This window comes from Prinia subflava, chromosome W (genome assembly GCF_021018805.1).
Source record: "Prinia subflava isolate CZ2003 ecotype Zambia chromosome W, Cam_Psub_1.2, whole genome shotgun sequence".
Taxonomy (NCBI): domain Eukaryota; kingdom Metazoa; phylum Chordata; class Aves; order Passeriformes; family Cisticolidae; genus Prinia; species Prinia subflava.
In genome coordinates, this window is record NC_086282.1 from 6,093,396 (window position 1) to 6,115,802 (window position 22,407).

Genomic DNA, 22,407 nt, shown 5'->3' on the forward strand with positions numbered 1-22,407 from the left:
CGGTAAGATTCTTCAGCCAATGGGGTTGCAGAGACACGATACTGCAGGAAAGTTACAGACTTGGGATAAACCATACATTTTCCAGGGGTGAACCAGAACATACCATTTCCATAAGATCCAATTCCACAATTCACGCTTTTTTCGTTAAAATGTGAGAAGAGAAATATGACATGTGACAATTAACAATTTAAAAATGAAACAATAATTACACAGTTTTGCAGCATAAGAACAAGTACAATTGCAGTAAGGATTATGTTATACTGTGCACAGTTTATCTGACTTTGTAATTGCAATAAACGGGTTATGTGGGTTTATATTGCAAGATTTAAACAAATTAACAAATTTGTTCAGCTTTTTCAGCGTGACTGGTCTAATGGTGTCTAGCCTTTTCCAACTGGCTTTTCAGACTACTACAGCCCCCAGTTCTAGGCTATGGCGCTGACTTCTGCTCCTGTTCTAGGGACAGGAAAACACTTGGAGTTTCCCGGGCTCCACACAAAGTTTCAGATTCTCACCCATGGATCTGAGCCAAATTATTCCTTTCACTTTCCAACTGCTTCAACCAAAGGACCCACACTCTGCATGCAATTGTTTACATTCGTCCATATGTACCTATTGGGGATTTTTTTCATCTATACTTGCACCAGAAGTGTTGGAGACTTAACAGAAGACCCCCAGTTTTAGGTCATCAAAAGAAAAACAAAAAGAAAAGAAAACAACAAAAACCATCAAATACTTTCTCAGACACTATTTTAGGTTATCAGGCACCTTCAGAACCTACTGAGGACAGCATAAACCCAAAAGCGTTACTGATTCAGTAGTCTACTACTGAATCGCGCCTTACAAGAAGACAATTTAAAAACTGCTTCCTATGGATTTGCCCTTGTGACCTGAAAAGGCCTCTGCTTTCTAAAACTGAAAGCAGGACAAATCTGCAGTATGAACACACACAAAAACTAGAATAGCATAATTGTAAAAATACTTCATGGGGATGGGAAGGAAATGGAGAAACAACAGTGTTTGGGTTTTAGGGTTGGAGAAATAGAGGGTTTGGGACACCCTGCTGTTTGGCCAGAACAGCAAGGGACAGAATAACAGGGAAAGGAGATCATAAAGTAGAATTAACAATTATACAAGGCTGTAAAACTGGTATTACAAATTTACTTTAGCTTAGGGTTTTGGTTTCTTAGCTTTTACTTTGTGGGACTTGGAAAGCAGAAGGTGAAACTATGAGCTGAGGGGAGGCACGTGGCCATGTTGGCCATGTGGCCACAGAGCACATGGCAGTAGCCATGCTGTGCTGGGCTTAGCAGGACAGGGTTAACTCTTGGGGGTTTATCAAGGGAAGGGGGGTAAGGGAGAAAGAGCAGTGAGGGGAGGAGGGAGTAAGGGTAAGGAAGGAGGTTACAGAATTTACAAAACTGAGTTTTGGGAGGTGCGGGGCTTGGGCACAGCTGAAGACTCCTTTTTCCTTCTTTGATGGCTCTCGCTGAGTTCTTTTCTCTGCTGTCTAGGGCGTTGGCTGCTCAGGCTTGACAGTGTGCTTGTTCTGCGGGGCTCTTCTCGCCGCTGCTGCCGTGCGGGCGTGCTCTGCGTGGCTTGTCTGGGTGCTGGGGCCCACGCCCGCGCAGCGGCGGGGCCGGGGCCATGCCGCGGCTCACGCCGGGGCTTCGCCACACCGTCACTTCACCGCGCTGGGGCCGCGCCGCACCAGCTCTCGGGCACACGCTGCGGCGGCGGTCCCACCGCGCCGGGGATTGCACCAGAGCCTCGCTGCGCTGGGGCCGCGCTGCCTGCACCGCACTACTGCGCTGCTGGGGCTGCGCCGCCACCGGGGCTGCACAGCCCACGCTGCACTGCGGCGGGCCGGGGTCCCAAGGGGCTGAGACCCAGGCCCACGCTGCGCTGGCTGGCGATGGTGGGATGCAGGGTCTCTGCGCGGTGGGGGAGAGGCCACCCCAGGTCACGAGGGCCCGGGACGGCCGCTCTGCCACAGATGGCACTGAAGCAGTGTTCCGCAGGGTTCTGCGCTGTGCTGGTGGTGCGGTGGTCCATCTTTGTCTCAGGGTCGTTTGTGCTCTTGCCCCACACGTTGGGCACCGTTTGTTGTAATTTAGGTTAAGGGGGTCCCTGGGAAGGGTTCCCCGGGAGCCCCCCGGGGTCCTAGGGTCGTGGGTATTTGCATGCAGGCAGACAAGGAGACTCCAGACGGCTGGTGAAGTGCTGATGGGATGAGGATTTATTCAGAGTCTTACCCCAGGAAAGCAGCCTAGTCACTGAGGGAGAGGATGAAGGGGAGAGGGGGAAGGGGAGAGTGAAGGCTGGGACTCTATCTTGGGGTTGGAGACAGAGCAACGCAGGTTCGACCAATATGGTTATAACATACGTTCTCCCCTTTATTCACGAGATTGCCAGTTATATACAGTAAGAATAGTTTACAGTAACAGGTGCATTTCTATTGGCAGTGAAGCGTGGACAAATATGTAAACAATCACAGTTTAAGGCAGCTACCGTGTCTTTACAGTAATTGCCCTATTCTATTGATACCCATACCTTAACCCAATTTCTAGCTGTATTGTTTAAATTTTGGGGGGCTCCCGGGAAGGGTCCCCCGGGAGACCCCCCGGGGTCTTTGGGTCGTGGGTGTTCCCGTGCTGGCAGGCAAAGAGACTCAGATGCCGGTGGGGTGCTGATGAGGTGAGGGTTTATTCACTGAGGGGAAGGGAAGGGGAGAGGGGGAAGGGGGAAGATGGAAGGGGAGCGTCCGGAGGCCTCCAGGGGAAGAGGGGCAAAGAGGCAGAGCCTTCTGCCTTTGTATTCTTAACACTGAGGTTCAAAGGAGCGCGGTAACATTCTCCAGCCAATGAGGTTACAGATAACTTGATACTGCAGGGAAGGTACAGACTTGGAATAAACCATATATTTTCCAGGGGTGAGCCAGAGCAAACCATTTCCATAAAATGCAATTCAACATAGCTGTGCCACAAGCTTATCTACTTCTACTCAGGCCACAAGTTGAGGCCTAGCAGGCCCAAATCTGAGGCCCAGTTTGGGATAGCTCAACCTTTATTCTATAAGTCATCCTGCTCTTGCTACAGGAGAGGGAATGGGAGAGGAGCGGAACCTCCGGAGACCTCCAGGGCAAAGAGGACGAGCCTACTTCCCCCTGCACTCTTTACAGGGAGTTTCGAAGTGGGCACGGTAAGATTCTTCAGCCAATGGGGTTACAGAGACACGATACTGCAGGGAGGTTACAGACTTGGGATAAACCATACATTTTCCAGGGGTGAGCCAGAGCATACCATTTCAATAAAATGCAATTCCACAGTGAACTGCAACAAAGTTAAAGGATATATAGTAGCTTAAATTGGATTAATACTTATCAAAATCCTTGAAAAGTAATCAGTCTTCCAGGAACAGCAGCACTCGGTGTATTTCTCAAAACATGCCAGCCTTGTTTCCTATTGCCAGTATCCAAGAATTTCCATCTATAGAATCTGACCATGCACACAGTGACAAACTCAAAATGGTTTGGTTGGTTAAAAAAACCCCATCAAACACCACAAAACACAAAAGCATCCCTTCATGCAAATTAGCCTGAATGTTCTTAAAGCTTCTTGGAAATTGTTAAAAATCTTTGCACTTTTATATGAAAATAAGAAAATGAAAGTACAATAAGCACAATGGGGGAATTAAATAAGCAAAAACATTTGTACTTTAAAAACAGGAGTAAACCAGTTCTCCCTCAGCATACACTTCATCCTAGACATATTGCTCCAAATCCATAAGGATCCTGCATGAAAAGATGCATGAGCTATTCAGAATAACTAAATAATCAAGAGTGATCATAAATAGCTTTTTCCCTCATTTCCATGAAGATCCCTCAGGAAAGCCTTGGACAACTGAACTGTAAACAGATGGCTGATCTGCCTTCTAGAGTATCAGCATTCCACTCTTCCTGACCAACTCCAACAAATCAAAAATATAAGACAAGACTTAACCCTGGACTTGGGTGATGTCAAGTAACAAACCTTAAGCCCAAGAATTATGACCCTTTTACACATCTAACACTTACAGTACACTCCCACAAAATGTGTTGGGTTTTTTTGTTTTGCTTTGGTAACAGTATGAGACTGCATAAATTCAGATGCAGAACAGACACCCTTTAATAAGCTCTGAGGGTTCAAAAGCATGGTTTGGGTTATGTTTTGCTAGAGAATCGGGGGGATCTGTCTAATGTTTAAGACTAACAGTTCTTATTCAGAATTACAAGCAGGTTTTGAAAACAACCTGAACAAAAAACTGTGACAGAGGCCTTGATACAAACAATATCTACTTATTAATGGCTACATTCCCAGTATATTTTTTTCAATACTACCAGACTGCTCACCTAGAACATTTACAATTACTTCTGCTAACCCCTTACTATTTGCCTCAAGTTCTGAACAAAGAAGGAACCAGCAAGAACAGAACCACTTAAGAACCCACAAGCAAAGCAATCCTGAACTTCACAGAACAAATTCCCCTTGCTGGTTTTATTTACAGATTTTTGTTCCACATCCTCTTTTCATCTTTCTCCCTGCAAAGCCTGTAAATTCAGTTTTGTGTTATTACAATAAACAAACAATACTGTAACTTTCAGCAGAAGCTTTATCACTTTTTAAATACCTCCCAACCAATTCCACTGAATGAGCTATAGTTTCTAAAGTTTCGGGGGTTTTGTTTTGTGGGTTTTTTTTGTTAAACATACCTTTATTGAGCTTCAAACCAGTAGCTACTGCTTCATCCATTGTGCATGCTGATTCTATCAGGTGAAAAAAAAAAAAAAAGAAAAAAAGGCAACTGTTAATTTAATCCAGTTGAACAGATGAAGACAATGCTGGATCAGCTGTGACTGAAAAACACTTTAAACCCCTCCCCCCCCAAATATACATGTATTATAAAATCCAAGAGCAAAACCAAGAGGTATCAAATTAGCTGGACTGGTCACATAAGCAGTATTTGGAAACACTTTAAGACACATACTGGAAACATCTTGAATACAATGTCATTTATTATGGCTTTCTTCCCTACTTCACAAACACACCCTGCAGATTTACTTAGAAGCTTTTTTCCAAAGACTATTCAATGCTACTATCACAAAACAAGATAATAAAATGCCCTAATTTATTAACTCAAAGTGACTGAATACTATTGTGATGCACTGGTCCATTTCCTGTAACTGCATGAAGTGCATAATGAGCCTTTATCAATACATCCTTGCAGTCCTAGATTGTTTCTCCATTCACACGTACTCTCAACATAGATCTGTTTTACAAACTGCATCTTGAGACTTTTAGAAGGCTTTCTTCAAGTAAGGTAACAGCAACAAAAGCAAATGGCCTAAATGTTACAAATATGAAAAAAAACCCGCACAAAAAATGAAGTTATGAGGAATCCTGATTCCCAAGTATCAGTGCACATTTGGAAACAGCATCTTACAATTTTGCTACAATGACACAATTTCCTTTTCAAAAAGCTCATGATTTTTTTCCTTAATAGCCTTCATCAGTTGTGTCAAGTTTGTCAGGACAGCCTGTTCCAGATCCTTCATGAAAGATCAACAGATTCACCTGATATTCCTCTGCCCTCCTTCAAAAATGTTGCAGCTATGTAACTGCAGAAAAAAATCTGCACAGCCTCCATTTTCTACAAAGTTCTGCTGATACAGGAGCTATCTTTCTCCTGAAAAGAAACACCATCAGCCTCACATGCTACTCAGTAGCCAAGTCAAAAAGTGCAGCAGGAGCATGATGTGTTATGGAATGAAGTTTGAGCTATCCCAAACTGGGCCTCAGATTTGGGCCCATGTAGAAGTAGATTAAACTTGTGGCGCAGTTAGAATTTAAGTTAAGGTGTGTGCATGCTTTAGCTAGGACAGTTAGAGTAGAAACACAGTAGCTGCCTTAAGCTAAGATTGTTTGCATTCTTTCTCACGCTGAATGCCAATAGAAATGCACCTGCAACTGTAAACTGACACTGTATAAAACCAGCCATTTCGGGAATAAAGGGGAGAACATATGTTTTAACCACATTGGTCGTATCGTATGTTGCTCTGTTCCAGCCCCATATAGAGACCCTGGTTTCAAAAAAGCAGCAGTTAGACACACCACATAGCATTTCTAGCAAGTTACTAAGCTACAATGAACTTCTATCAGTCTTTGAATCAAACAAATTCTATGCAGCCAAAAACTGAAAAAGATACATTCTGGACATACAAAACAAATTTTAATTACAGTGTTCAAGAGAAAAACTCAAAAATTGCTACTTGCAACCCTTTTGTTCTTCCCAAAATAAAGGGAGCCTAAACATAAAGCTTGATCCACAGGGAAACAAAACACCAAGCAAGGAGCACCAGTAAAGTGTCTGTATTTCTTCAATATCATTTCAACAACCAGGAAACTTTACAGATTAATTTAAATGCATTCAGCTTTATAAATTAAAACTAGTGAAACACCTAGTTACATATTAGCATTGAAAAGTAACCTTGCTAAAAACTTACCTTGTACTGTACTAAAGGTATTTTACTGTAATGAGCTACCATATCTCACTTGTGAGGAGTTACCTGTAGATTTGTACTGTACACTGGACAATGGCCAAGAGTTCTCATGTTCACATGTCAGCATAATCAGAATACATTACAGTAAGTTCAAACCTACCCTTTGCCTCAGTGGAAGTACTAAAGTCTTTGCATGTTAAATGTCCTAAATGCAAGCTTGCACAGTGTTTTGTCTACTGGAAGATGGCAGTGATTTCTCATTCTGCATTTCATCAGTTAGCTCATTCCAACAACAGCAGTTACCAATAGTTATCAACACAGACAGCCATAATTAAGCTTAAATGTCACAACAAAGAAATACTTGAAAAATTTTCCATACACTGGAGTTCACTGTTGTTGAACCTACCTAAAGGTGTTTATTTGAAGTGCATGTCTATATATTCATTTTTATAGATATCCAAGTTCCCACGTATGTGGAAATGTTACACAGCTGTACTTCCTCTAAAATGTTACTTTCACCCATTTGCTATTAACAAAACAACAATTAAGAGCTGCACTGTTTGCATGGCCAGGTTTGACAGTGGCAGGGGCTACACAGGTGGCTTCTGTGAGAAGCCACCAGAAGCTTCCCTCACATCCAAGAGAGCCAGTGCCAATCAGCTCAAAGACAGTCCTGCTGCTGGCCAAGGCCAAGTCTGCCAGTGACAGTGGCAGCATTGGTTAAGAAGGAAGGGGGGTAGGGAAATGGGGAGGAACAACACACCTGCAGCAGGAGAGAGGAAGGAGAATTCATGAGAGAAAAACAGCCCTGCAGACACCAAGATCAGTGAAGGAGGGGCTGGAGGTGCTCCCGCCGCTGGAGCAGAGATTCCCCTGCAGCCAGTGGTGAAGCCCATGGTGAGGGCAGCTGTGCCCCTGCAGCCCATAGAGGTCCAAGGTTGAGCAGAGATCCACCAGCAGCCCGTGGAGAACAGCACAGCAGAGCAGGTGCATGTCCAAAGGAGGCTGTGACAGTGTGGGAAGCCCCCCCTGAAAGCAGGCTCCTGGTAGGACCCATGGAGAGAAGGGTTCATGCTGGAGCAGGTTTGCTGGCAGGACTGGTAACCCTGTGGAAGGGACCCACAATGGAGCAGCTTGTTCCTAAAGGACTGCACGCCATAGAAAGGGATCCAACTCTGGAACAAGGGAAGGGTGTGAGGAGTCCTCCTGCTGAGGAGGGCTGATGAACTGACTGCAGTCCCCATATCCCATTCCCAGGCACCACTGGTGTGGGGGGGAAGGAGATAATCACAAATACAGTTAAGTCCCAAAATAAGAGAGGAGTGGAGGAAGGTGTTTTGAAATTTGGGTTGATTTCTCATTACCCTACTCTGATCTGACTGGTAATAAATTAAATCTTTTCCACAAGTCGAGTCTGTTTTGCCCATGACAGTAACTGGTGAGCAATCTCTCCATGTCTTTATCATGGTCCATGAGTCATTCTATTCTCTTCCCTGTCCAGCTGAGAAGCAGTGGCAGAGCAGCTTTAGTGGGCACCTGGCATCTAGACAGCATTAACCCATCACAAGACTGTACCCTGTAATGAAGTCAGAAGCTTAGAAAAACTGCCGACAAAATAATAATCTAAATAAATCAAAGAACTCAGCATGATTACTTTTAATAATTCTTGGTCACTTCTTCGGGGAAAACGTTCCTTCATTGTTTGCAGCTTTGAGTCTCTAGTATCTTCCTCTACATCCTCTTTCACAGCTGGCTGCTGCTCCCCACCATTTACAAGTGCCAGCTGGGGCATTTCCTCTTCAGGCTGGTCATCATCATCACCAGATGGTTCAGAGCTACAATATACGGGGGAAGAAAAAAAGAATTAACATTAATTTTTGCTTATGAATGTTTTATTCTACCAGAACATTACTGTAAATGAAACCCACCAGGACTGCACAAAATGCATCTGGATGCATTCAGTAACACTGAATCAACTTTTATGCGTTAGATTCTGCTTTTTTCCAACAGAGTCCAGACAGTGACTCTCTGGTAGCAAAACTTGTGGTACATTTTATTTAGGAAATATGTGTTTTCTACTCTAAACTTTGCGCTTTCTGTTCTGTACCTTGTTCAGAACAAGGGAAGCAAGGATATCCTGCAAAAAGGAAGTAATCACTCAAAAAAACCCCACAAACCCCCCAAACTAGGTAACATGCACTAAAATGCACAATGCAGACACTGAATTGACTGATTACGCAAAGCCAGAATTCAGCACAAGTCAGAGCTCCTAAGTCTGGACAGATTCCAGCTAACTCCTGCCATTTGTTTCCAAACACTCCATTTGTTTGTTACCTTGACCAGAACAGCCACTTGTGAGAAGCTCTGTGGGTTCTGTACACATCAATCAGCACCTGAGCCAGCACACTGGGACAAAGTGTCAGGTACTGAGGTGCCTGGTGGCTACATGGGAATACTGAGGAGTACAAGAGAATGTAGCCTCGTTCATCAATCCCACCAGGAGCCACCTTGCTGTCCACCTCTCACTCCCACCAATTGCAACACAGTATAGGAACAGCAAGCAGTGGCCCTGCAAGTTGTGTCCTGTGTGCCTTATCAGCATCAGTTCCACATGGTACAAAACCACTTGAACTGCTTCCAGATGGGATTGATCCCAGAAGGAGAGTAACTACATTTACATAGCACTGCACACAAGCCAATTTGATGCATGCAACCAGCTGGCCACCTCTGTCTCCTTGCACAATCTACAACACAAATCACAGGCAGAAGCAGGAGCTCACTTGTAAGTGCTAGGTTTTTTTTTCTCCTTTTCAAGTAGCTGCCTTAAGTTGAAACTTTGTGGGGGGGAAACACTAAAAAAAACCCCAAACAACACAACATCAGAATTTCAGGTAACAGCAGCAGGAAAATGCATTATTTTGCTTCCACTGTAAACCCCCAGTAACTCCATGCCCTGTGTACGACTGCAAACCTGACGAGACTATACCTGTTAAGGCTGCAATTCCCACAAATGTTTTCTGCCCATTAATTCAACTAGACTATCAAAAAAGCAGGTTAAGGCATCTTATTTTGCTTAGAAATACAAGAACATCTATAGGGCACAATTACCATGCAGACATATAACTAGTAGGGGTTCCTTTAAACTGTTCCAAATGGCTGCAGATGTCTATCTACATCTTGTCTCACCTGCTCTCTCAGCGCTGCCTTTTTAGCACACACACACAGCCACTCTTCCCTCCCAGCACATTCAAAAATATAAATTTCCAAATCACTTAGGAATGAAATAGTTTTCACTATGCATAGGAAACATACCGTGCAACTCATACTTAAGTTTACCTTGGTACTCATACTACACACTGAAGCTCTATTTGCTTCCCTGTCAAATATAGTTGCATATACAAAAAAAATCAACTCCAACACTTTAAAATTAGTAAAGCAAGTGTTTTACAGTAAGGTTTTCAAGTTGCACTAAAAGTATTTCAGAAGGACAAAGGCACAAATGTATAAATGAACAAACATCACACGTTTCAACATGACAAAACTCCTCCCTCTGAGAAAATGTTTCAGCTGGATACTTCTTCCCTGGAAAACCAGTAAAGTTTAGTTAGGAGCACCTGAATCCCAAAGGAGTAAACCAGAACCCAACCTAGGCTCTGATTTTCAATTCAGTGTTTCAACTTACAACACCTCATGAGGGTGCAGAGACATGACAGAAAGCGGGCTCAAAGCATACATTATGGCCGGCTCTCCCCTCGGAGCCCCAGTTTCTTTGGCAGCACCGACGTTTCTTGGCTCCTTGTCCTCACTTAGACACATCAAAGAACTGCACCCCTCGATGACGCTTGAAATAAGACTTTCGTTGTCCTCTGAGCTTCAGGAGTTTCTGGGACAGTGGAATAGTCTGCACAAGCCATTTCAACAGGAGAAAAAAAGAGGAGACAATGACTTATGACTTCAAATATTTATTTGTACTTAGAGCATCAGGTAGCTGTGATTTCTTTCAGAGACACAACAGCCAGTTAAACAGAACTCACATTCTCATGCATAGAAAATTCCTGTAAGCTACATTCCTTAAAGTGGGAACTTACCTGGCAGAGGATCTTCAGACCTCCTACATCGAACAAACAATTTTTATACTACAAAGTTTAAGAGAACATGCATTTTAGGTTAATAATTGAAGCTGGGACTATAAGTGGGATCGGAGACCGAGCAACGAAGGTCAGACCAACATGATCATATCATACGTTCTCCTCTTTATTCATGAGATGGCCGGTTATATACAGTAAGAATAGTTTACAGTGACAGGTGCATTTCTATTGGCAAGGGAGCGTGAGCAAATATGTAAACATTCACAGTTTAAGGCAGCTACCGCGTTTTCACAGTAATTGCCCTATTCTACTGATACCCATACCTTAACCAAGCTTCTACGGCACCACAAGCTTATCTAGTTCTATGTAGGTTAAACGTTGAGGCCTAGCAGGCCCAGGTCTGAGGCCTAGTCTGAGGCCTAGTTTGGGATAGCTCACATCTCACTCCACAGCACATTATGCCCACGATCTCTAAGAAATTTGGTTACAAATAATTACTTAGAAATAAACAAACAAATACTTTTTTTTAGAGAAATAAATAATGAGTAAAGTCCTCTGAACTACTTCCAGGCTGATCAGAACATGGATAGAAACAGAGGCATTTTTCTCTATGAAGACAGAAAAATTGATGCACAGAGCAGAGAACATGACAGTTGCAGAGAGCATTTTCTGTATGAAAGAAATCTTGTGGAAAATAAATTTAAAATAACTCACTGTGGCAGCACTGAATGAATGGGGGAAAAAAAGATAAATCCTAGAAGTACAAGCTATTTGCTGAAACAGGAAGCTGCACAGGCTTTGAAAGGGAAAGGCACCAAATAATCTAAAAAAAATATGGCATCAAATGTTACTGAGTACACTACAGAAAAAGAAGAAAACAACTTTAAAATGGAGCTTAACAGTGGGTAAAGAGATGTTTCCTCAGTGTCTATGAGGAAACATCAACAAGGGTTCAATGACAGTACAAGAAAGCAATCACTGAAGCCTTAAGACTTCAGGTTGTTAAAGAAACTTCCCTGTCCAACCATCCAGGGGCCACTCTGGCAGCACCTGAGCTGGGACCAAGACCCCTTTGCAGCTACAGGTCCCATACTCACAGTCACACCAGGTTTCCCAGAGCAGTTTGCAAAGCTGATTTGCCAAGAAACAGGAGACACAGATGAAGCTAGAATAAATTCATCTGATAGTCAAATGCAGAAAGGAGCTACATGGCATTTAATTCCTTCATCTGTGATAAAAGACCTGGCTGAGTTATCAAAATCTAAATCTTTTATGTCGGAGTCCATGTTTCCATGGATCCTCCACAGAGAGTGAAAAGTACAGAGATAGAATTAAAACCCTTAGAAAAATTAGAATATATAAAAGCTTTAAATGCATAAAGTAGAAATCTAACCCTTAGCTTTAATTTTCACATGCCCTAAGTCCTAGTTCAGTGTAGAAGGACACAGCTTCAGGCTTAGTGATAGAGTACAGACATAACAAAAATAGAGTAGGGTACTGTTTATAATTTTTAGTATGAGTTTTATGTACAACAAGGTAGAACCTTATGCTAGTAAGATAGAGTTTTACATTAATAGATATGCTATGTGCGTAGGTTTTGACGCTGATCTTCCTAGTTTTACGAACTTTAGAATTGTACCTAGATTGGTTAGTGTGTAGATAAAAAATATGAATATGCATTTTGCAATTTGGGATAAAAAGCCTCTGTGTCAGTCAGTCAGGGGGACGGATTGGAGGAATTGGTCGAGTGATCAATCTGATCAATCGATCCAACCTCCACCTCCTGCAGCCTGAGGAAGGAGCCTTGCCAGGGAGCCGAATGGGATTCTAAAGGTATCATCTAAAGGTAGCCTGGGATCTGGGCCCTGGGGTCCCGTCCCTTCCTCCTGCGAGGGTTCGGGACCCCAGGGATCTGTCCTGGCCCCTGCGATCCCGTCCCTTCCCTTTTCCCCTGCGGCGTTTGCCTCGGGACTCTGTTCGGGGCTGCTGGGGAGTCTGTGAGGGTTCCTGTCTCTGCAACCGGGAACTGCAAGGGTTTGGGACCCCGGGACCCTTCCTTGTCCCTGCAGCCCTGCTTTCGGGAACTCTGCCAAGTTGGGGACCCCCCCACTGCCACTGTGATCCCTGCGGTCGGGACCCCTGTCTGGGATCTGTGATCTTGTGTTCCCTTTCTGTTATTGTGACCCCACGGTTGGAAAATCCTGCTTGGGGTCAGATGGGAGGCTGATTTACCTAGAGGCTGTAATGTCAGATATGTGCTTTACTTATAGTCTTACTAGTTCTGCTTGTTAGGAATTCTGTGCTTTGTTTGCTGTTTCATTAGAACTCTGTGTGTTAAGATTTCTATGCTTTGGTTATTGTCTTGTTTAGACTTTGTTTGCCTAGGTTTGTAATTGATTGTATTGTAAAGCCGTTCTTAGAACTCTCGCACCTTCAGATACATGCTTGTAAATAAACCATTCTATTTAGATACTAAAATGCTGTAAGACCTTATAGATACTTTATGCCCGTACCCGACTTAGGCATTTTCTATCACTTTCAAAACACAATATAAGATTATAGTAATGATTTTTAGAAGAGGCAAAAGTCTCACTTTGCAAATGAATCTTATTTTGAAAAGCCCATACACATGCAAATTTAGGAATGCCTAAAAATTATTAGTTCTGAAGCAGTAGTATACTTTTCCAAGACAGACCTCCCTGCATCCAAGACCAACATGTTGGCAGTGGAAGCTTCCTGAGCAGTACCTTCTTCTATCTGTCCATTTTAGGAAGCAGATGTGTTGCCCTTGATGCAGTTGCTTCATCTGAAAACTGATTAGGTTTTTAGATGAACACAGGAGAGGAGCAAAAGAGACCTTTGGGAGCATTATGAAGTTGGGTTATCAGGGTGAGGGCTATCACAATAGGATAGTGTTATAAACGTAGATGGTTAATTCATGTTCTTATGATAAATTAGAAATTTATAAAATTGTATAAAGTGATATCAGGTAAAAGTGTATGCTTTAAGAGATTTTGCAGCAGACGGTGAAACTGACCACCCTGAGACAGCCGGTGCCCCATTCAGAAAAGGAACAAAGGAGTTTTCCGAGAAAGCCCGAGAAAGCCCGCAGCTGCCCAAGCACCAGGGAGGGGACCCCGGAGATAAGCTGGCACCAGCAACTCACACCTTGGGTGCCACCTTCACGGACCATCAAGCCACATCCTCGATATCTCAACCACTCATCAACTATAAAGACCTATTGAAACTGGACATTAACATTTGAACTAAGAAAAGAACTCTTTTCTGCTTGGTTGAGGAGACTCCCGAATTTGTTTAGTTAGTGGGGAAACAATGGAGAATATGGAGAAATATTGCCAAGAGCAGAATAAAGTGTATAAAACCCAAGCCCCGAACTGGGCAAATTTGTGAACCGTTGGGGGAGATAGCAAGCTGCCAGACCCTGTATCTCACGGTTCACCCTTGACATTTCCCGGGAAAGCTCTGTCAAGTTTCTCCACTGTTAGTGAGATATCGAAATTCTGTGATTTGATTTGTTATTAATAAACCAAATTATTATTTAAAATTAGAATATCTGATTGGCATTTATAACAGATAGAAATACAAAACACATTAAAAAATGTGATTCAATACCAAAACAGGTCTGTAAGAAATATGAGAATTTCACATCTATACTGAATTAACAGAAGAGATCAAGGCAGTTTTCATGGATCTTTGCCTTGTAGGTTAGACTAAATTCTAAACGTTCCCCTTGCAAGCAGCGTGACATGGAAATGACACGTACTCATGACAACTTTGCTAAGAGGCATCCTTACTGAATTTTAAATCAAAACACAAGGAAATTTTACAAAAATAGGATGGTTTTAAAAGTAATTTTATTCTTTACAGTATAAACCTTAGGCAAGGTTTATATTTAAATAGAGTATTTACTGTTTCACTTAGTGATTTCACCGTTTATGTTTATTTAATTTAGCAACTATTGTCCAGTCATGACAGCTCCTAACTCCCATGCTTATAAAATGCTGAGTTACCTGGAAAAAAAAAGAAAAGCATTTTCCCTCTCAAAAAAAAGCCCAGTCTTCTCCCCTTGCTCCACATATTCCACTGAACAGAGAACCCTACTAAGTGGGGGGAAGCAGAAATCACACATGTAATTAGGAGTCCTCATATTTAGAGCAAATTGTAACCTTGTAGAGTAGTAACAGATTAAAGTTATTGCTACGACATGTAATTGTTGGAGGCAGAATTTTCTGATTACAGGCAATTCAAAGGAACTGTTAAGGAATGCCTGAAATCATAAGACCAGTATTTGACTCTGAGGCCAGAAATAGGAGCACTCATAAGTATCCTTACATGCACCCATTAACATCAAAACCAAAGCCCACCAACAACAACAACCAATTTTTGCTATCATAAAAAGAGAATACAGTGCCCTGTAATTCTAAACACAACCTCCTACACAAATCATACACCACACACTGAGAAAGCCACCTTCTCTCCCAAGTGAAAACAAAGGTAAAACCAAAGCAAAAACTGAAGTAATACTTCAGAGGCTTACCATATTGTCCAACAAGTATTGTCAAATAGAAAGTAACTTCCACCTAGTTTTGGAAAGCAGTATCAAGCACACGCTGCTCAAGTCTACCAGCTAATAATTATTACCTTTTCAAAGGAAAGTCTTTTCCATTGGCTAAAACAATCCTAAACATCAGTATTACTCTAAGGTGATTCTTAAAGCACCCATTTAAAAATGATGATTACTTCAAATTATCTTCTCATGAACCCTTAGAAAACTTCACTAGGTACTGCAGTCATCACCTTTTTCCATAAATACTCTTAGTAGAATTACACTCTATGAAATGAGAAATAAGCAAGACAGGACTTCCTCAGATCCTAAAGAAAATGACAACATAACAAAAAAGAGCAGTTCCAGGTCAAGTGAGCTTTGAGCATTATAATCTCAAAGTGTAGTCATTTAAGATATATATTCAAACAGCACAAAACAAAATCAGCCATCAATATCAGGGTTATATATTGTAGTTTAATTTCTTTTACAAGTTTTATTTCAATTCTTTTTAGAAGCTTTGTAAGCATGCTTTTGAGACCTGAATACAAGCCTCATTTTGAAATTCATGTTGGTAATTATCCTAATTTGTGCAGTTTTGGTACAGTTCTGCTCCATTTCTACAACTGTGTAGAATAATCTCATTATTTTAGTACATCCAGTTATTTACATAATTAAAGACATCTAAATGAAAATTAAGACGCTTCACTGTTTCCTTAAGAGATTAAGAGATACAAAACTATTCAGTAAATAATACTAATTTGTCACAGTGGACACGGAAAGAACCACACGAGGACATGCTGGTGAGCGAAGCAGGAAAAAAGGGGCGAGTTAATTTACAAAACTCAGTTTTATACATTTCCTATGGTGCCCGTGGATTGGAGGATGGAATTCCACCTCTCAATCCACATTGGTCAAGCCAACTGTCAATCACCTTTCTCCTCCCACCTAGAAATATGTAAACAATGAAAGATGGTTAGCAAAACACGGCCAGTGTTTATAGTAGAAGTGTGATAAGGTGAAATTTCTGACTCCAATATGAAGAACATTACAGAAGGCTTAGAAAAGTCTTCAAAACCAGGGTGACATCTCACCCTTTTTATCTTTAAAAAAAGAAAAAAGAGAAAAAGAAAAATGAACAATTTTTACAATGGAAAAAAAACTGTACAGAGTTCAGTGATTATCCATGGAGGAATCATAAGAGTGATCACTCGCGTCATCTGTGTCCGAGTCATCGCCTAAGGATTCATCCATTTGCTGACCTTCAGTCTGGTCACGGCCTCCACCTCGCCTATCAGCCGTATTCTGCCTCTGCTGTCGCAGGTCAGGACGGACACACTTCAAAGGTACCCAGCGTGCCCCAGTATCTGTGGACACGCACGCATACCCACGCCCCATAACAATCAGGTCATAGGGTCCTTCCCATTGTTTGGTAACTAAATTCCAGACCCGAACCTTCGCTCGAGGCTGATGCGTGTCATCTGAAGCCTGTTGGAGTCTAGAACATCCCTCTGGCCACCCTGGAGGGTTTGGAGACCAGACAGGGGGGTCTGGGATCTGTACAAGGGGGTCAACCAGCCTCATACAGAGCCCAGGAGGACACTGCCTCTGATCCCTGGCCATGGGAGTGAATGCCCACATTGTATGAAGAATCACAAGCTGAGAAAATTCAAAATTAGTATTTAGTTTATCATAGAATGTAAATGTAGAATCTAGGATTCTCAGTATATGGGGTTGAAGAGGCAAGATGGAGGAATTGGGGAGTGGCCCCTGTGCTCCTTGTTCTTGCTCTCGTCCCCCATTTTCTGCTCAGTTGTATCTCAAAGATTGGTTTAGAGTAGAAATGACATGTTAGCATAGGTAGTAGGTATTGGTAAAATTTTGTAAATAAAAAATACGTCTTGGACAGTGGTTGGGTCAAGGGTACCGTACATAAGGTGCGGGGCTCTCTGATCCGCCTAGTCTGCCGCGTGTCCTGCTCTGCTGGGGATGCCTCGCAGAGCTGAGAAAGAACTAAGATAAGGTACCCTGCCAGGGAGGCCTGGCAGAGCTGAAAAAGAACTGAGATAATGAAGAATATACAACCTTGGAAACATGCACTGGTGGACTCAGCTTGTCGTCTCTACCTCTGGTGTGAAACACTTAGGGCAAAGAGAAGACTGAAAACCTTATTACCTCGGGGAACAGCAACCCTGAGGAAACTCCCAGGGAACAGCAACCCTGGGGGAAAAACCTTATTACCTTGGGTGTCGGAGTCCATGTTTCCATGGATCCTCCACAGAGAGTGAAAAGTACAGAGATAGAATTAAAACCTTTAGAAAAATTAGAATATATAAAAGCTTTAGATACATAAAGTAGAAATCTAACCCTTAGCTTTAAGTTTCACATGCCCTAAGTCCTAGTTGCCAGTGTAGAAGGACACAGCTTCAGGCTTAGTGATAGAGTACAGACATAACAAAAATAGAGTGGAGTACTGTTTATAATTTTTAGTATGAGTTTTATGTACAACAAGGTAGAACCTTATGCTAGTAAGATAGAGTTTTACGTTAATAGATATGCTATGTGCGTAGGTTTTGACGCTGATTTTAGTAGTTTTACGAACTTTAGAATTGTACCTAGATTGGTTAGTGTGTAGATAAAAAATATGAATATGCATTTTGCAATTTGGGATAAAAAGCCTCTGTGTCAGTCGGTCAGGGATTGGAGGGATTGGAGGCATTGATTGATTGATCAATTCGATCCATCGATCCAACCTCCATTTTCTGCAACCTGAGGAACGATCCTTGACAGGGAGCCAAGACGGGATTTTAAGGTATTATACATCGCGGTCCCCGCTCTAAGGGACCTGGGCCCCGGGGTTCCCCCTTTTCCCCTGCAGCACTTGCCACCGGAGCGCTGGTCGGGACAGCCGGGGACTCTGCGTGGGGAGGGACCCCGGGGCCCCCACTGCCCTCGCGATCCCCCGGACGGGAACCCTGCGCGGCTCGGGATTTCCCATTGTACCCGCGTCCCTGCAGTCAAGGGCTCTGTGTGGGTTCGGAATTTCGGGGTCCCTTTTGTTGCCATGATTCCTGCGGCTGAGATCCCTGTCTGAAAATTGTGATCGATTCCTCTCTGCTAGTGTGATCCCAGCGGTTGAAAACGCTGACAGTAATAAGAGGTTGTTTTACCCTGAGGCTGTAAATGATATGCTTTGCTTATAGTCTTACTAGTTTTGCTTGTTAGGAATTCTATGCTTTGTTTGCTGTTTCATTAGAACTCTGTGTGTTAAGATTTCTATACTTTGGTTATTGTCTTGTTTAGACTTTGTTTGCCTAGGTTTATAATTGATTGTAGAATAAGGCCGCTCTCAGAACTCTTATGCCTTCAGATATGTGCTTTTGTATAAATAAATTACTCTATTTAGATACCAAGATGTTGTAAGACCTTTTAGAGACTTTATACCCGTAAAACGACCTAGGCACTTGGGGAACAGCAACCCCAAGGAGAATCTCAGGGAAAGATAACCTTGAGAGAAGCCTGCAATGAGAGGAGGTGGTTTACAATCACAGGGTTACTTGAGTTCTGCAGAACTGTAAGGTAATTGATGGTGTACAATGCTTTGGCCAAGCGACTGTGTGGTGTTTCACCCTGCATTCCCCATTTTTGCTTCTGGAGAACATGCTTGAGAGTACCATGAGCACGCTCTACAATTGCTTGTCCTGTTGGAGAATGAGGGATGCCAAAGTTGTGAGTCCCACCCCATGACTGTAGGAACTGCCGTACCTGTTGAGAGGCATAAGCAGGACCACTGTCGGTTTTCATGACGGAAGGTATGCCTAGTACAGCAAAAGCCTGCCTCCAGTGGGCAATGGCATCGCGGGCCTTTTCCCCAGTGTGAGCCGAAGCCCACATTGCAGAGGAGAATGTGTCCACCGTGACATGCACATACTTGAGCCGGCCAAACTCGGCGACCTGGGTGACATCGGTCTGCCAAAGCTCCAAGGCCTTAAGGCCCCTGGGGTTAACCCCTGCCGGCAACGGCGCACCAAGGGCATGACAGTCGTCACAAGAGTCGACAATGTCACGAGCCTCAGTGGCCGTCAGGTGAAACTGCTTCTGCAGCGTATGCGCATTTTGGTGGAAGAACCCATGCGATGCCTTGGCCTGAGCGAGTGTGTCAGGCTGAGGAGCTACCCATGCTGGGTTACCCAACTTGTCAGCCCTTGCATTACCTTCTGCTACGAAGCCTGGCAAATTTGTGTGACTTCAAACGTGCAGAACGTAATAGGGATGAACCCTGGACTGAATTGCACACCACAAGGTCTTCAGCAGATGAAACAAGGCAGGGTTACTGACTTCCTTCAAAACTGAATACCCTAATCGCTGTGCAATGTCGGCAACATAAGCTGAGTCTGTGACCAGCTTGAAGGGTGTCTGAGAAAATTTTTCGAATGCCATGACGGCAGCCCTTAGTTCAACCAGTTGGGCTGACCCGTCCTCATGGCCTTCCAAAATCTGCCATTTGGATCCATCCTTCCAGGTAACAATGGCTTTTCCTGTTTTGCCTGAACCGTCAGTGAAGACAGTGGGTCCTTGCACTGGCTCTTGGCTGTTTTTGGGTCGTAATGAAAATCGAGTATTTTTTGCCACTTGCAATAGCTTGTGGCTGGGCAGATGATAAGTGATCTGCCCTGAAAAACCCTCTAGAGCACTTTGTAGCGAAACGTTGTTCGCATAGCTCCAATCAAATTCCTCCCTCTGAACCAGGAGTATGATTTTTGAGGGATCTGCACCCATCAATTGTAAGCAGCGTTGTCGGCACTTGATTATCAAGTGTGCAATCAATTCAAACAATGCAGTTGCCGTCTTATGCGGCTGATGAGGCAAGAAGACCCATTCCAAGATGTGCAGAGGATCAGTCCAATCATCATTCCATTGGCCAATGATACCTGTAGGATGTAGATCAGGAGTGGTGATGAACACAGTGACATCAATGGAAGGTTCTATGAGGTATACCTGGCGAGCCGAAACAGCTTGCTGTACCTCCTCCAGCACTTTTTGTGCCTCAGGGGTCAATCCACGAGGTGACTTTAAATCAGTGTCCCCTTTCAATAATTCAAACAAGGGAGACAGTTGTGCGGTGGTCAGTCCCAGGTAAGGACGTAACCAAGTGATGACACCTACCAGCTTTTGAGCATCATTCAGTGTCTTCACAGGTTGCACAAATTGCACCTCCTGGTGACGGATAGTCCGTTCCAGAATTTTGACACCTAAATATTTCCAGGGAGGTTGCTGTTGTACCTTTTCTAGAGCCACCTGCAGTCCATGTGAATGCAGAGCATTCAACAACTGAGGCTGTATCCTCAGCAGCTCATCCTTGGTGGGCGCAGCCACCAAAATGTCGTCCATATAATGATAGATGTGAGCGTCAGGAAACTGCTTGCGGACTCCAGATAAGGCACGGGCCACATACCATTGGCATAATACTGGGGAATTTCGCATTCCTTGAGGCAAAAATTTCCATTGATATCTCTGTGCTGGTTCAGCATTGTTTATTGTTAGTACCGTGAAGGCAAATTTTGGTCTGTCATCGGGATGCAGAGGGATCGTAAAAAAACAATCCTTCAGATCCACGATGAGGACCGGCCAGTCCGCGGGAAGCATGGTAGGCGATGGCATGCCCACCTGTAATGTCCCCATGCCTTCCATCACAGCACTGATTTTTCGGAGGTCTTGTAGCAACCTCCATTTCCCAGACTTCGTTTTGATGCAAAAGACAGGAGTGTTCCAGGGACTGGTGGATGGTTCCAGATGCCCCTGGTCCAACTGCTCCTGTACAAGTTTGCGAAGGGCGACTAGCTTGTCATGAGAGAGGGGCCACTGATTCTCCCAGATGGGTTTGTCCACCAGCCACCGTAAAGGAGGCGTGGGACACTCTGCGCCCTTCATCACAGTGGCCCCCATTAAAAATCCGTGGTGATTAGCACCCCCCATGCGGCCAAAACATCCCTCCCCCAGAGGTTGTTAGCAGTCTCCGTAACATAAGGCCAAATCATGACCATCTGTCCCTCCGGGTTGGAGATGATCACAGGATCTGGCTCACATAACACTGCTTTGTTCCTCCTAAGCCCACGACAGGTGTCTGTACCAGGCTCAAAGGCCACTGTGGGGGCCAAGCCGCCAGGGAGAGAATGGCAACATCAGCCCCGGTATCTGGGAGGCCGCGAAGTTGAATCTCTGACGGTGTTGCATCAGCCATGGATACAGTACACACAGTCTCAGGACGGTCTTTGGTCAGGAGAACAGTCCAGTGGACTTGAGGCGACCCAGTAGAGCCAAAGCCGCCGTCACCTCGTGACCGGTCCTCCATCCTGGAAACAGAAGACTTAAAAGGAACAAGTTGAGCAATACGGGTGCCTTTTGGAATAGTCAAAGGGGGGGTGGGTGTGGAGACCATCGCATGAATCTGCCCTGAAAAATCAGCATCGATGAGTCCCGTGTGCACAATGATACCCTGGATGATAGCACTAGACCTCCCCATGAGGAAAGCACTCATGCCATCACCCAAAGGGCCAAAGGCATCCAAGGGGACCCTGTGTATCTTGTCCGAATTTATGAGGAAAGATTCTGCTGTGCAGATGTCAACACCCGCTGAACTGCGGGTGCTGGCTGCAAGCCTGCTAAGCAGACCTCCATCGGTTCGGGCGGGGGCAGAGACACTTGTGTCTGAGTGCGTCTCTGCTTCGCGCTGCGTTTCGTGTTTCCCGACACCAGAAGAGGATGGCCATTGGTATGCACCGTCGCCTTGCAATTATTTGCATAATCCTTTGGTTTTCCGAATCGAGCGCACAAAAACAAGGGGGCCGTGGTTTTCTGCACTTTCTTCCCCTGTTTTTTCCTGGTTTTGGGACTGCCCAGCTGTTGCAGCCTGCCCTGAGGGACTATCCAATCAGGCTGCATCACAGTGGCCACGGCTGGTTGTACAGCCGTAGCCACAGGCGACTGCACAGCATCAGCCAAGGCAACCAACTTGCGGCTACGTGTGCTTATCTTTGCACAGGCTTCTGCCATCTGAGCGATGGACGGATCACCAGGAAGTGCGTCGATGATCCTCCTGCAATCAGTATTGTAGTTGCCTCGGGACAGGTGCTTAAATAATACCTTCCTATGCTCGGGATCACCGACCTGCTTTTCCACTGCAGCAGTCAGCCTTCCTGTAAAATGCAGGAATGGCT

At 44.0% G+C, this 22,407-nt stretch overlaps 1 protein-coding gene across 1 annotated transcript in view; it reads right to left on the reverse strand.

Moving 5' to 3' along the window:
- Positions 1-21,166, reverse strand: part of LOC134563385 (SWI/SNF-related matrix-associated actin-dependent regulator of chromatin subfamily A containing DEAD/H box 1-like) — a 50,702-nt gene extending 29,536 nt beyond the window's left edge. The window contains 7 exon segments of the mRNA XM_063421269.1: positions 4,751-4,804; positions 8,180-8,373; positions 10,272-10,346; positions 10,348-10,392; positions 10,394-10,439; positions 10,627-10,649; positions 20,916-21,166. Of these exon segments, the coding sequence (XP_063277339.1) occupies positions 4,751-4,804; positions 8,180-8,373; positions 10,272-10,346; positions 10,348-10,392; positions 10,394-10,439; positions 10,627-10,649; positions 20,916-21,166 (688 nt within the window).
- Positions 21,167-22,407: the final 1,241 nt, after the last annotated feature.